The 13,312-nt window shown below is 43.3% G+C and overlaps 1 protein-coding gene across 1 annotated transcript; it reads right to left on the reverse strand.

The window, feature by feature from the left end:
• Positions 1-1,377: 1,377 nt before the first annotated feature.
• LOC121863343 lies at positions 1,378-11,084 on the reverse strand. The gene is made up of 5 exons (XM_042361968.1): positions 10,717-11,084; positions 7,869-9,226; positions 5,960-6,085; positions 4,351-4,435; positions 1,378-3,052 (listed from the first exon to the last, which is right to left on the reverse strand). The coding sequence occupies exons 1-5, from the start codon at positions 11,082-11,084 to the stop codon at positions 2,854-2,856; spliced, it is 2,136 nt and encodes a 711-aa protein (XP_042217902.1). The 3' UTR covers positions 1,378-2,853.
• Positions 11,085-13,312: the final 2,228 nt, after the last annotated feature.

Genomic DNA, 13,312 nt, shown 5'->3' on the forward strand with positions numbered 1-13,312 from the left:
AGTCGCTTGATCCCTTTCCAGAATGCAGCAGAATCGCGGTAATTGTTGGCTGCCTCCCACACCAAGGCGGCCCACTTTTGTTCATGTAGACGTTTGCTCTCGTGCTGTAGCTCTCGGTACCGGTCTCTCAGCTCTTGCGTCCACCCGCGGATACTGGCTAGCTGTCTCACGTGATCGTACTGGACACGAAGATGCCTCAGCTGGTGACTAGTGTGAGGATGGGGAATGGTCCTGTAACTGGTGGTCGGGATGTTGTTGTCCATCTCCGTCTTCACATCCGTGTACCATTGTTCGACCGCGTCGTCGATGTCATTAGGGCTGGCTTCTTCCAGGTTTCTCCCCTGCTTGAGACTGAGAAACTCCTTGAAGGAGTCCCAGTCTGCCCGCTTGAGGTTTGACCTGATGTTGGCGAGGATCATAATGGGATTGGATGAGAGCGTCACGACGACTGGCAGGTGATCGCTGGTACTGATGGGTCAGGCGGTAACGGCCTCGTTGTAAGAGAGGATTATGTCTGGTGTTGTGGCACTGGCACGTCTGATCAATGTCGGGAAATCTGGCCCGAGGTGTTGCAGTTTTTCCCTTCTGATGTTGTCATACAGCGCCACACCGACGTTGTTCTCATTACCGTGTCCGAGTATGGCGTGGCGCGCATTTAAGTCCCCTATGATGTATGTTGGTGTTCTGTGGCGTAGCAACTGGTTGAGGTCTTGTTCGGGTAAGTAAGGACGTCTGGGAGGTAGGTACATTGTGCATATGATAACAGGTCCCCTAGTTGTCTCCACCTGCACTCCTAGAACTGAATCCTCGAAGTCTGGCAACACTCTGTGACTCAGCCGTGACCTAACGGCCACAGCGACACCATCGTTCAGCTCACCCGTCATGTTCCTCTGGTATACAGTGTAGCCAAACATTTTCAGCTTACTTCCGTCCCTTATGCCAGTACTGTTTAACAGAATGATGTCTGGGTCTAATTGATAGTATAAGTTAGTTAGTTCGTTACGTCTATTAAGGGACCAGTATCGGACATTATGTTGGACAATTTTCATCCTGCTAACGACTGTCATTTCGGAAACTGTAGCTTGGGGCGTCGCTTGAAGTGTTTGCTCGGCTTCTGCCATTTCTAGGGGGACGGAACTTCTTAGCAGAACCTTCGGACATCTGCTTGTCAGTTAATGATGGTCATGCAGGTAAGACAAGTATATAGTGGTGGCTTTGGACTCGTCCATCAGTGGAGAGGAGACGCTCCTGATGCTCTCCGCCAGGACTTCCATGGTCTCGATGACATTGTTGAGTTTTTGGGAGTCTGCTTGAGTTTCTTTCAGAGCGTCTTTTAGGGTTTGGCTGTAAGCCATGAACGTCGACTGAGTGGTCCTTCCTATGGTGTTAGAAATTTCCCTGGTTTCTTTTTGTTTGGTTATTTCAGTCAGTTTCTTCTCTGTTTCTTGAGTTACCTGTTCCCTGACCAGGCAGGTGGCAGAGAAGGTCCAGGTAAGCTTAACTTAGCTTCGGTTGGCGTGTCATGTGTGGAGGGATAGCGAGCAGAATAGATAGTGAAAACTGATCAGCATTTGTTAGGCCGGCACACACATACATTCCTACAGATTGCGGCGAGGTGATGCGGAGGTGTTGTGGAGCGTCACTGAGCCACACGAGCAACATAACCATGTATCACAAACTTTAGACAAGCCAGGCCAGCCAGGCCTTTCGTACAGGATGACTAATGACTGGCCTGGGACCCGCACCTCTGTACGCCGACACCACACAGAAATGGTTCAGAAATTGTGAGTGAAATACAGAGTGACTGCTGGCCCATTAAGCTGCAAGTGACAATATTCATATTCTCCATTTGAAAATTTAAGCGTATCAGAATCCCCGACACCGTAAAAACTGCCGGCGGATAGCAAAGTTTTACAAGCACAGGATTGTAGTCGTATGGATTGTGTCATCGAAGCCGATTCCAAATTTTATGACAAAGTTTTAACTATAAAATTACAGAGAATCATGACGTCTGCTTACATTTAGTTAATAACCAGAGATGTGTTGTGATAACGTAGGAATATGCAGAGTGAGGTCGCCCACTGTTGGATAACAAAATAATAAAATTCGCCAAAGATTCGCGTAGCCTAAATACTACAGTAAAAACATCAAATACCAACATGTGATAACTCTGTGATGTGTTGATATTACACAATAATATAATTCACTGAGTTGTATAAAGTTTGTCAGGTCATTAAGATCAATTATATGATGCAGTTCCGAAGATTAACTATGACTATCTCGTTATGTTTTACTTTGGGAAATGATTCGTTACAACAGTGTATGAACAAGAAACAATTATTACTATAGGAGTTATTAGGTTCACTACTCTAACACTAAATTGATTACTATATTTGGTAACATGCTAGCCCACAAATTAACTACTGCAGTAATTTGATTATCACTGTCATATGGCTGTGTTGGTTAAGTCTGTCTGTCTTCATCAATCCTCTAGTAACATATAACCTTATCTATGTACAAAGCTTAGATTAAAGAAACCCCCTGGCAACCCCGTGCAGAGTCCAAAATCTTAAAAGTTATACGCGCATATTTCACTCACGAGAAAAACACAACATACTCTTGTAGCTTGCATAGAGAAGTGAATACATAAGCCCGACCCTTTAAACCGAGACTGGCTTCATGTTTACGGTCAGTTTAGGGGATGATAGTTAGGTAACTGGAGATAAGTTTAATCTATGAGTTAGTTTAGTGTTTTGTAATGGGTAAATAAAGTTTTAAAGTTATAAATATATTAGGATGATTTATAAGGAATTATTTTAAGGTGATAAGGGTAATGATTTCTAAGGGATCAGTTTAAGGTGACTTAAGGGTTAGTTGAGAGGAGCGTCCCTGGGCACAGTGCGGGGACGTCAGCACAGCAAGGTCCTCCCCCTCTGAGTTGTCCAGCACCTCCAGCTGTGGGAGGAGGGTGTCCGTACGCCCACCCGCTGCCGCCCATCCTTCACTAGCGTTTAACGGCGCCCATGTCCACACCCCCGACACCACCTCCACCCTGGAACACAACGACAAACACCTGTCTCATGCACCTGTTCTATTTAGCTGAGCATAAAGTTTATACATTTTTAAGATTTCAGTGTTTTGGGGCATAATTGATCGATGCCTTACACCGCGATGCACACACAGGTTGAGTCAGTTAGAGAGGTAAAAGATCATTACAGTTTATCGACCTTCTCACAGCGTGTGGTCCAACTGTGTCTACAAAAACAGTTTATACAGCTTTGTCTGTTTGTGGTAAAAAAAGTAAAGGACATCAAATGAGTCTTGGTAGAATACCTGGAGACTACTACTTACTCTCTAATGAATATGAAACAGAACTGCCTCCTACAGTGGCTGCCCTGCTCTTCTGTATCACTTGGCTGTGTCATGTGCAGTGTTGACGCTGGAAGACTCCCTGAACACAGAGACCATGTACAGTGTTTATGAGAAGCGTGTGTACCTAGTAGTTGTGTTAACGGTGAATACATTACAGTATGTATATATGTATGTATATAGTATGTATGTATATATTTCATTAGCCCAATAAACATGCGTACTTCTACATACAATCAACACCTCAACCCGCCAGGATTCGAACCCACGGCCCGCGAGCCCATGACTGTGACCGGGGAACGCTAACCGCTGGACCACCAGGATACTAAAAGCAGTTCTAGACTCTGTTATATTTCACACAAAGCCTGTTCAACGAGCTTATGACGCCGTGAACCTCTAATGGGGACTACCCGTATCACGTAGGTGGTCAGAGTAACGTTTTACCAAATCCGGCTTCGAAACACGAGGATCCATATATATTTCATTAGCCCAATTATATGTATGTATGTATGTGTGCAGTTGGCGAGTTGTCCGGTCTTCTCGGACTATTCCTTGACACTGGGTTATGCAACTCGTTAACTTAGGGTGTGGTTGTTGTGTTGGCGACAACTTCTACACCTTAAACAAATTCACGCCTAGGTTGCCCTAGGGCTGGCCATCCTCGTTACACGAGGGGCAAACATTATGTGTGTGTATGTATGTATGTTTGTATGTTTGTATGTATGTATCCACTGGTCTAGTAGCATGTATATTCTGTACGTAAACGGTGAATGTGGTGCTACTGCATCCAGTGTGTTGAGTGTCTTCTGTAGTATAGTACACTGAGTGGTACAGTGACCTTCATAAGTACAGTGCGAGATTAATCATTGACTTGGGAAAGATGTTTTTATTATAAAACACTTTCAGTAATTTTCTCGTTTCTCATAACTGTTAGACTTAAAAGATAAGATGTTGAAGCCAAGCACGAAACGGGAGTCTTACCTGGTCCAGTGGGCGTTTTGGGTAGGCTGTGTGGGCGTGACGGTCACCGCCCACCATCGTCCCTCGATCCGCAACGACCCGCCTTCTGAGACAAGAGAAGAAAATAAACACAATTGATGATAAATGTAGTAAGTTTATGTGAGTCTGATATACAAGAACAAAATAACAAATAGGAACTTAGAGAGTAAATAGTGATAAAATAAATTGCCAATAGTTAAACTTTGTTGTGAAAGAGAAATTCGAGGAAAAAATAAAATTTTGAAGATTTCCTGTAAATCAAAACAAACATCACAGAAGCAGATCTTAAGAACTATGGAAGATTTATGTCTTTAAATTCGCCCAAACGCTGTGTAGGGCGAGTCAAGATAGGAGATGCGTGAGTGTGTGTGAAGAACAAGAAGATTAATGGGGCGTCTTGGTAATGTAAAACAGACTTTCCGTCAAGAACGCCGGTCTAGAGGTAACGGAGAGGAAGATATTTGAGTGCAGGACTTATGGAATGAAGAATATTTTGGCAGAAAAGACAGAGGGAGTGTTGAACGAGGCAGTAGTTTGCGTTAGTTGTTAGGAGATGTGAGGGAATAATTTGCGCCATTATCTGAAGCAAGAAAGATACACTTACTGTACTGTATATGGAAGGAGAATGGGGAATGGTTTTGGTGGTGTGGTAAAGGAAGAAAACAATGATAGAATGTTTGAGAACGGACGAGAAGGTTTATTCAAGCTTTACACTGTACGTTGTGTAGGTGGGAGGTAGAAGCAGGTCACAGGTGTGTGAGATGAACCGATTTAAGGCTTAACCTGGGTGTGTGGGGTAACGTGAGTGACTGTATTACGTAGGAAATGTTCCCAGGTACCGTTGTTGATCTGAAAATGAAAAAAGTCTGAATATGTGTTTATTATGACAAATGTTAGAGAGAAATAATTAAAAAATAAGGAAATGAGACCAAAATAAAAACGAAAGAGAATTATAAGTCAAGATTAATTGTTTAGAAATAATTCCCCCCATACTCTCTCTCTCTCTCTCTCTCTCTCTCTCTCTCTCTCTCTCTCTCTCTCTCTCTCTCTCTCTCTCTCTCTCTCTCTCTCTCTCTCTCTCTCTCTCTCTCTCTCTCTCTCTCTCTCTCTCTCTCTATATATATATATATATATATATATATATATATATATATATATATATATATATTCAAGTAAATCACTGTAGGTGCGCGTGATCAGGTATATGCTGATAACCACAAGGAAAGAAAAACACGAAGTTCCCAAGCGCTTTCGTGTAATTCACATCTTCAGGGGTGAGTACAGACTGTGCAGTCTGCTTTTAGTATATATATATATATATATATATATATATATATATATATATATATATATATATATATATATATATATATATATATATATATATATAATGTGTGTGTGAGTGAAATTAAGGATTGAACCCCCCAAAAAATCGCGACGAATCACACTGGCAAAAAAGCATAATGACGGGAAGTTAATGGATTAGAAATGTGATAATAAGGAGGTGGTGATGAAGAATAAAATAGCTTTATAACTTGGATGAAGAGGAGAGAGAATACAGAGTAGGACCTGTACTAATAGAGGCACTGACCGAGTGAGGCGCCGATGTGAGTGATGTTAGCCAGGCGTTGTAACCGAGGCAGTACCTTCCCCTCCGCCACGCCCAGGTCCACACTCCTACTCCTCACCCCCTGCACCTCGCCGCCCCTCAGTACAGCTGTAACACAAGTAACGACAACACATTATACCAGGTTACGTCATGTGTCTAGAGCGAGGTAATAGTGCTGTAATATAACACGACACAACACACGGGGCAATAATGATCCTGTACAGTATTATAAAGTCATATATATATATATATATATATATATATAATGTATTTACTTTTTTATTTGCCTATTTTCTTTCAGAATAAAACTTAAAATTACTAACACTTTACCCCTCGCCTAGTGCCATGTCAGCAGTATAAAGTGCCAGAGGAAATGATGATACTCGTGTGTCTGTAACGATCGCCACCAGAAACAAACCCTAACTGACCTCTGGACCCTCCCCAGTACCTAGATCGTCAACATTAGACCCTCACATTGTGCCTCGCTTTACTATATGGCGAATAAAAATTGACTAAATGAAAAGTCTTAGAGGACAACCCATTAACTTCCTGCGAGAGGAACAATCGAAAATTACCAAGCTTATTAACTGCAGTGCGAGAACTCTAGAACTTATCCCCTTGTGTACGGGTCCCCTCTAAATCGTCTGGCATTGGCCAAATAAAATATTAAAAGTGGCGTCCTCGTAGTGAAGGGGTTAGTGGAGATGTTTACTAACAAACTCTTTAGAGAGCTAAACCTTCTTTTACAGAGTGTGCACGCGCTGACACACACACCAAGTACCTGTCCATCTACGTTCCTAAAAAAAAATGGTCTGACTCACTCCTTCAGTGATCCCTGACCCTCTGCCAAATCCCGGTGAGGTCCCTCTCGTGTTGACCCTGACGACCTAATTAATTTATGCGGACTGACTGACGCAGACACTAATTGCAACACCCTCTCCCCTCACCTCCTCTCTCTGGTAGCGAGGATGATAAGTTACATGGTTGTTCAATCATGACTTGAACCTGTCTGAAAGTACCCGTAGAAAAAGACAGTCTCTTTAACACAGATGAAAACACTCATTGGGCAAATCATTCGTCTTAACTCGTGTACAAATACTCGTAGATCAAGACACTCACCTGAACACACCTGACAGTGCACGCGCTAAATCGTGCAGGTGACTGAGGAATAATTACGGGGCCTTGTTAGGTGTAAGTAGGAGGCTGATTAATGTATACAGGACATGGCGTCATTACCGGCCCCGACACCTCCCATGGCCCGCCTCCCTGGGATTATCCCCAGCTGGACATGGGGTGAAGAGAGGGCCGAGAAAGGAGGGATGGGGATAAGAAGCGAGAGACTGAGGAAGGATGGGTGTGGGAAAACGAGGATGGGTGTGGGAAAGGAAGGATGGGTGTGAGAAAGGAAGGATGGGTGTGAGGATGAGCAGAGTAATATCTGAATGACATAAGAATGGGGATGATGATTACTTTCTGTTTTATTAGCGCCTTCTACGTCTTCATTATTTTACCACTGTATTTTCTGTGACATTCCTACATTGCCTCGCTACTTACTCTCTCAATTTGCATCATCACTAATAAGAATTCTAGTTCACTTAAATTGTTCGCAGGACTTCCTCGTTCCATTAAGCTTTTTCTTTCTATCTCACTTCTCAGTTCCTCACACTCTATCCGTAGTTATTGTATCATCGCAATGCAAATATTTCGCTAATGAACAGGAACTGTAACTAATTGTAAAAAAAAAAGCTTTAGTGACGCAAGAATTCAGTGTAACTCGTTCTGGACGACTTAAGTAGATGTAGGATCAGGGAATTACCTCATTACAGTAATAAGTTCAACTACATAAAGAAATGACGTAACAAGTACACGAGAAAGAGGTGGCACAACTCACCTGAGAGGGCTGGGTCCAGCAAAAAGCACTTTATCTGCAGGTTATCACACGCCTGAAGGAGACTCGAGAGTATAGCAGTGACCTCCCGTCTTTCGCACGCCCATGCTGCCGTGGTGATCTTGTCCGTGGGCGTGGGGAAGGTGTGTGTGACGTATGTCGGGCGGATGGCGGTCAGAAAGTCGCAAGGGTAGTTAATGTTGACTCCTGACGGCAGCTGGAGGCGGGCCAGGTGCCGCCGCTTGGCTAAGGGTTGCCAGAGGGCAGCAACCCGCCTCAGTTCCCGCTCCTGGTGGCGGGATTTTGATGCCACTTCCCACGGGGGCTCCAGTGACTCTACCAAGAACATGGAGTCTGGACACACAGCCGCCGCATGTTGGTGAGGCGCTGCACCAGCGTGAATCTCCAGGAAGAGCTCTGGGAGAAGCAGGTGGTGTGATGCTTTGTGTGTTGACCAGTCCAGGGTGGCCAGGGTCGTTGTCCGCATGATCATTGGCCCCTCTAGCGTGTGGCACAGATGACACTCGTACATTGAGGCGTCGTATCCCCGCTTGTACACCAACTGCCCGCCCGCCTCCCTTGCCTGCAGGCACCCCGCCCGCCATCGTCCATCCACACCCCGCACTGAACCACCCACCGCCCACACCCTCGCCCACTCTGCCACCCACACCAATCTTTCCAGACGTGAATGGCCACTCAACTGGGATAAGCGCGGAGCAAGAAGAACGTATGGTGTAGTTACGTGAGTCAAGATTCTGGTAAGCGCTTGTGTTATTGAGGGTGTGGGTCTTTCTATTATCAGGTTTTGTCGATTCTGCACTAACGCGTCCGTGACCAGAAGAAGAGGCAGACCAGGATATAAACGATTAAAGTCAGACAGTAGACTCACCAGGTGCTTATGCTCCACATCCCATACAACGGCCGTCACAACCTCCCGCAGTGGTAGGGCGGAGCAGTTAACGCGAGTGAACCCTTGTATATAGCGCGGGTATCCCACTTTGGAGCCCAAGAACTGTTCTTGGCAGGCGAAGCGTCCATTTGGCTTACCGGGCGCAGCCAACACTGCCGCCTTCGTGTCGTCTTTGTTGGTGTCCTCATCAACGTAGTCCATCACACGTAGGTGTAGGGCGGAGGCCAGGTGACGTAGCAAGGTCCTGGTGCCCATCAGGTGGGCGCGCAGTGCGGGGGGCGCCAAGGGCCGGTCCAGGCGGTCCAGGGCGGCCACTACTTGCTGCAGTGGTCGCTCGAACACCCGCCAGTAGGTGTGGGGAGGCCCTCGACGGGTGAGACATTCCTCACATGCCCCAGCACTCCCACCCGACCACTGAGGTCCGGAGTCCCCTACCACCTCCACCACGTGCCTGTGTATAGGAAGGAAGTGATTGAAGGTTCAACATGAAGTACCAGCTTCTCATTACATGTAACTCCACCATTGATCGTCACAGAAACACACTCACTCTCTGATTTTCTTTTTGCCGACAGTAATACTTTTTTTTTAATTCCTTTCCACTAAATCATTGCTGTCTTCGTTGTGTTGTGTTAATTTTACTCTAGAAGTACAATTATTGTTGTTAATACTTAAAGTTGTATATAATATCCTGACACTTGTCTTAAACAGCTGCTATAAAAGGTAATCCCTTGTCACCAGTTGTCTCTCTTAAGTGATTGTTTTGTTTACTCTGGCTACTAAGGGACCGCAGTATCATACAGTGTAATTAATAGCTATAGTACTAGCAGTCTGCTAGCGATATTCATCCTTAAATCGAGTACTTATCCTACAAAACAAAATAGTATAAAAAATCTAAATTAAAATTGGTAAAAAGATTATAAAAAACACCCTCAGTTCTCAACCCTCTTCACATAACTACTAATGGTGAATTGTATCATAAGACCGTTTCGTGAATTAAATACCTCATAATTAACTAAGGTGAATTTTTAAAGTAAATTCCCACCGAATCTTGTACCGTTGTAAGTCATCACCAACAGAATGGCCTTTATCATTTGTTCTTTACCTTCGTGCCAGAGTTTATTTTCATCTATGCATCGTATTATTAACTGTCATAGAGTATATCATGTCCATATTTCTCTATATCTACTATACTGTATACTCTTACTTGCTGAACTAAAGATATTCCTTCACTTTGCTCCTCCTTACTCGTCTGTAGTGAGGAAGTTTGTGTAACTTTCACCTACACAGAGGCTTCTTCACCTAACTCTGGTCGCGCTCCACGATGTACAGTACAGTATATGCCACTACCAACTCATTTTCATTATGTTACTCGAGTCACAAATTATGCATTTGTGATACCGTTTTGTTAAAGATCGATCCCAATGAGACTACTATTACTTTATACGTCTCCTATTTTTGAGCACTACTGTACTAGTTTTCTTATGTTTTCTTTCACCTGTAATCTCCCTTTCCTGCACAACGTTCTTCAAAACAATAACAGTTCTTAATTATTCATTCACAAAATTAACAAGCCAGTACCATCTGTATACAACGGCTGTAAGAGCTGTCAACATATAGCCACATTCACCTCATGAAAAGTGTGATTAACGGAGATGACAGTACACAGTTCTGACTACCTCACAAAATAGTACAAAATCACACACTCGTTAACCCCTTCGTTGCGTTTTCCCGCACTTGCCATTTTATTCAGGCTACCACCAGACGATTTTATTCAGCTTAGGGTAACCTCCCGCAGCCAAAGGGTTAAAACCTATCTCGATTAAACTATATTGTACACTCATTCATATTCTACTGGGGGAGAGAGTGAGGGGACCTACCTGTAATATGTGGACAGGGTGGAGTTACGGGTAAATGCGAGGTCCTACCTGCGTGAGAGATTACCTGTGAACAGGTGTAGTGGTGGAAGTGAGGGTGAGGGAGATAAGCAGCAAGGTCCAAGAGCAGGAGGCTACACACAGCAGAACCAGCTGTACCGCCGCCTGCCGCGTCTCCCTGGAGCACCACGCACGTCCACACCACGCGCGTCCACACCATCCACGTAAGCGGCAGCTCCCGCTGTCCACGCCCGTGTCTGAAAACCACAACACCAGATGGAAGGAGAGATCGTCCTTGTATTGGAGAGTCGTCAGGACTGATGACAGCAGTCTCCCGTCACAGTACAGCCTGGATAGTGATGGTGAACTGTACTGTACCCTTGCCGTTGTAACGTTATTGTTATCTCTGCATTTGTCCAGAATATTATAATACATCCATAGTAATATAAGTAATGAACCTGTAGGTAATAAGCTACATAGTTATTGTACTGCAGGGAATGGCCATATTTCACTCGATTATAAAACTGAAGAGAATTAACATATATTCATAGTTATAATAGAAGATAAAACATAATATACAAGTAGTTATAATACCAGGATAATTAACATTACATATCCAAAATTATGGAAATGAGCTAAATATATGGACACTTACATATGACTTACATCTGACAGTGTGTAGTTAGGACAGAAGAGGACTGCGTCTTTCTATGAACGGACACTATAAATCTCCACTAAATTCATTTACATTATTAAGTATAACAAAACTTGGGGCGCGGATCTGGATACACTATACTGTATCTAATTTTAATTAAATTAAGTTTCACTTTAACATACTATATTAATGTTGGTAAACCCGCCAGATGATGACATGAACGGACAGTGAAATTTACATTAATTTAGTGTTCAATTGTGATTTATGTCCGGTTAGCAGCTCTAGATAGGGATTAATTACTTCTATGTTTAACTCTAAACGTTAGATAAACCACGGAACACCGAATTTGTACGATTAACCTATAGATAAACATAAGACAAAATAAAATTGAGGCCTCGCAGTGTGTAAACTGGTCCTCAGTTCATCACCACCAATACAATCCAAATTGATGTACCCAAGACCTGACACAATCTTTTTTAATATTGTGTCGACAAAAAAAAAACGAGATCCTTATATTTTTTCCTAAAATTTTTTCTTACTAATCGAAAGAAAAAACATAGGAAGAAGAACACGAAAGGGGAGATGAGAAATAATAATAAGATAAGGATAAAGGGAAGAAAGAGAAGTCAGCACTGCCGCAGGAGAAGGGAGGAAGGGTTTGAGAAGATTAACGCAGGCGTCAGACACTGTTGGGCACGAGGGACCGTGGTCGACGACTTCCGCACACATTTGCATACGCATTACCATATTTTCCCCTCGTCTTTATACTCAGCGTTCCGGATTTAATGGATCCAGAAACAACTGCTACTCAAGTTGGCTATAGTGAGTCTCACAGTTGTACAGTGTGTATCTATCTTTCTGTACGTGTATAGATATATAGATAGATAAATAATGTCAGTTGAACATCCTGCCTGTAAAGGGCTCTCTTTTATATGTGTCGTATTTGTGCTTACTCCTACAGTTGCACCGCCAGCGTTGTCATCGGCAACGGAGATCAGTTGCCATGGCATCCGTGTCCTCTCAACGCCATCACAGCTGACACATGGAGGTGTCAGTGACTGGGGAGAGGATAAAGGATCAGTTCAGTGTGTCACGGAGGATCATTTCCGTGTCGCACACGGTGTCATCCTCCATCACAGGCTTTGGGACCTTTCCGTGAGTGTCGTGGCGATCAAGCCCACTTCTAGGATACCAAGTGCTGGACACTGTTCGTCTTCTCATTTAAGATTATCTTTTGAGCTGACAGCACGGTATAGTTTTTGTGCTCGTCACTGTGGCGCCTCTCGTGTGGAGAACAGCAAGAGATCCTTCAAACTCGCCCACAAAACTAAACAAGTGAGAAAGAATTCAGGAGTATAACTACAGTTGTTAGAAAAATGAAGAGTAATTGGAAGTCAGGATCTGGACTTTCATTGGAAAAACGATTTAAGAAAATGGTGAAGACTACCGCCCGGAGTTTTAAACATTATCTTCCGTTGAGGAGGGTCGTCGTGTTTCAACCAGTTAAAAAATAAATAGTCTTGAAGGACACCGCAGTACAGTACTTGACGGGATGGTGTGGCGGTAAAATTAACTTGTTTCAATATAATAAATTAATTTATTATATTTATTATATTTATTATATTGAAACAAGTTAATTTTACTGCCACACCATCCCGTCAAGTACTGTACTGCGGTGTCCTTCAAGACTATTTATTTTTTAACTCTGGTTGAAACACGACGACCCTCCTCAACGGAAGATGATGTTTAAAACTCCGGGCGTAATGTTTCTGACTCAGCAATAAGGACTTTTTAAAATGGAATGAGTAGAGTTGACTAACGACTTTACGTAACTTCTCCTTTGTATCAATATTAACATCGCCTATCTCTAATGTGTGAGTCATACCCTGGAAATATAAACTCTGGATATTCGTGCAATAACTGGCTGATTTAATACTCGGTTAAAATGAACAGTTTGTATTGATCTATCAGTAATTTTGTTTGTTTACCTATTTGTGTGTGTGTGTGG

The sequence above is a fragment of the Homarus americanus genome, unplaced genomic scaffold, assembly GCF_018991925.1.
Source record: "Homarus americanus isolate GMGI-L3 unplaced genomic scaffold, GMGI_Hamer_2.0 scaffold46197, whole genome shotgun sequence".
Lineage (NCBI taxonomy): Eukaryota > Metazoa > Arthropoda > Malacostraca > Decapoda > Nephropidae > Homarus > Homarus americanus.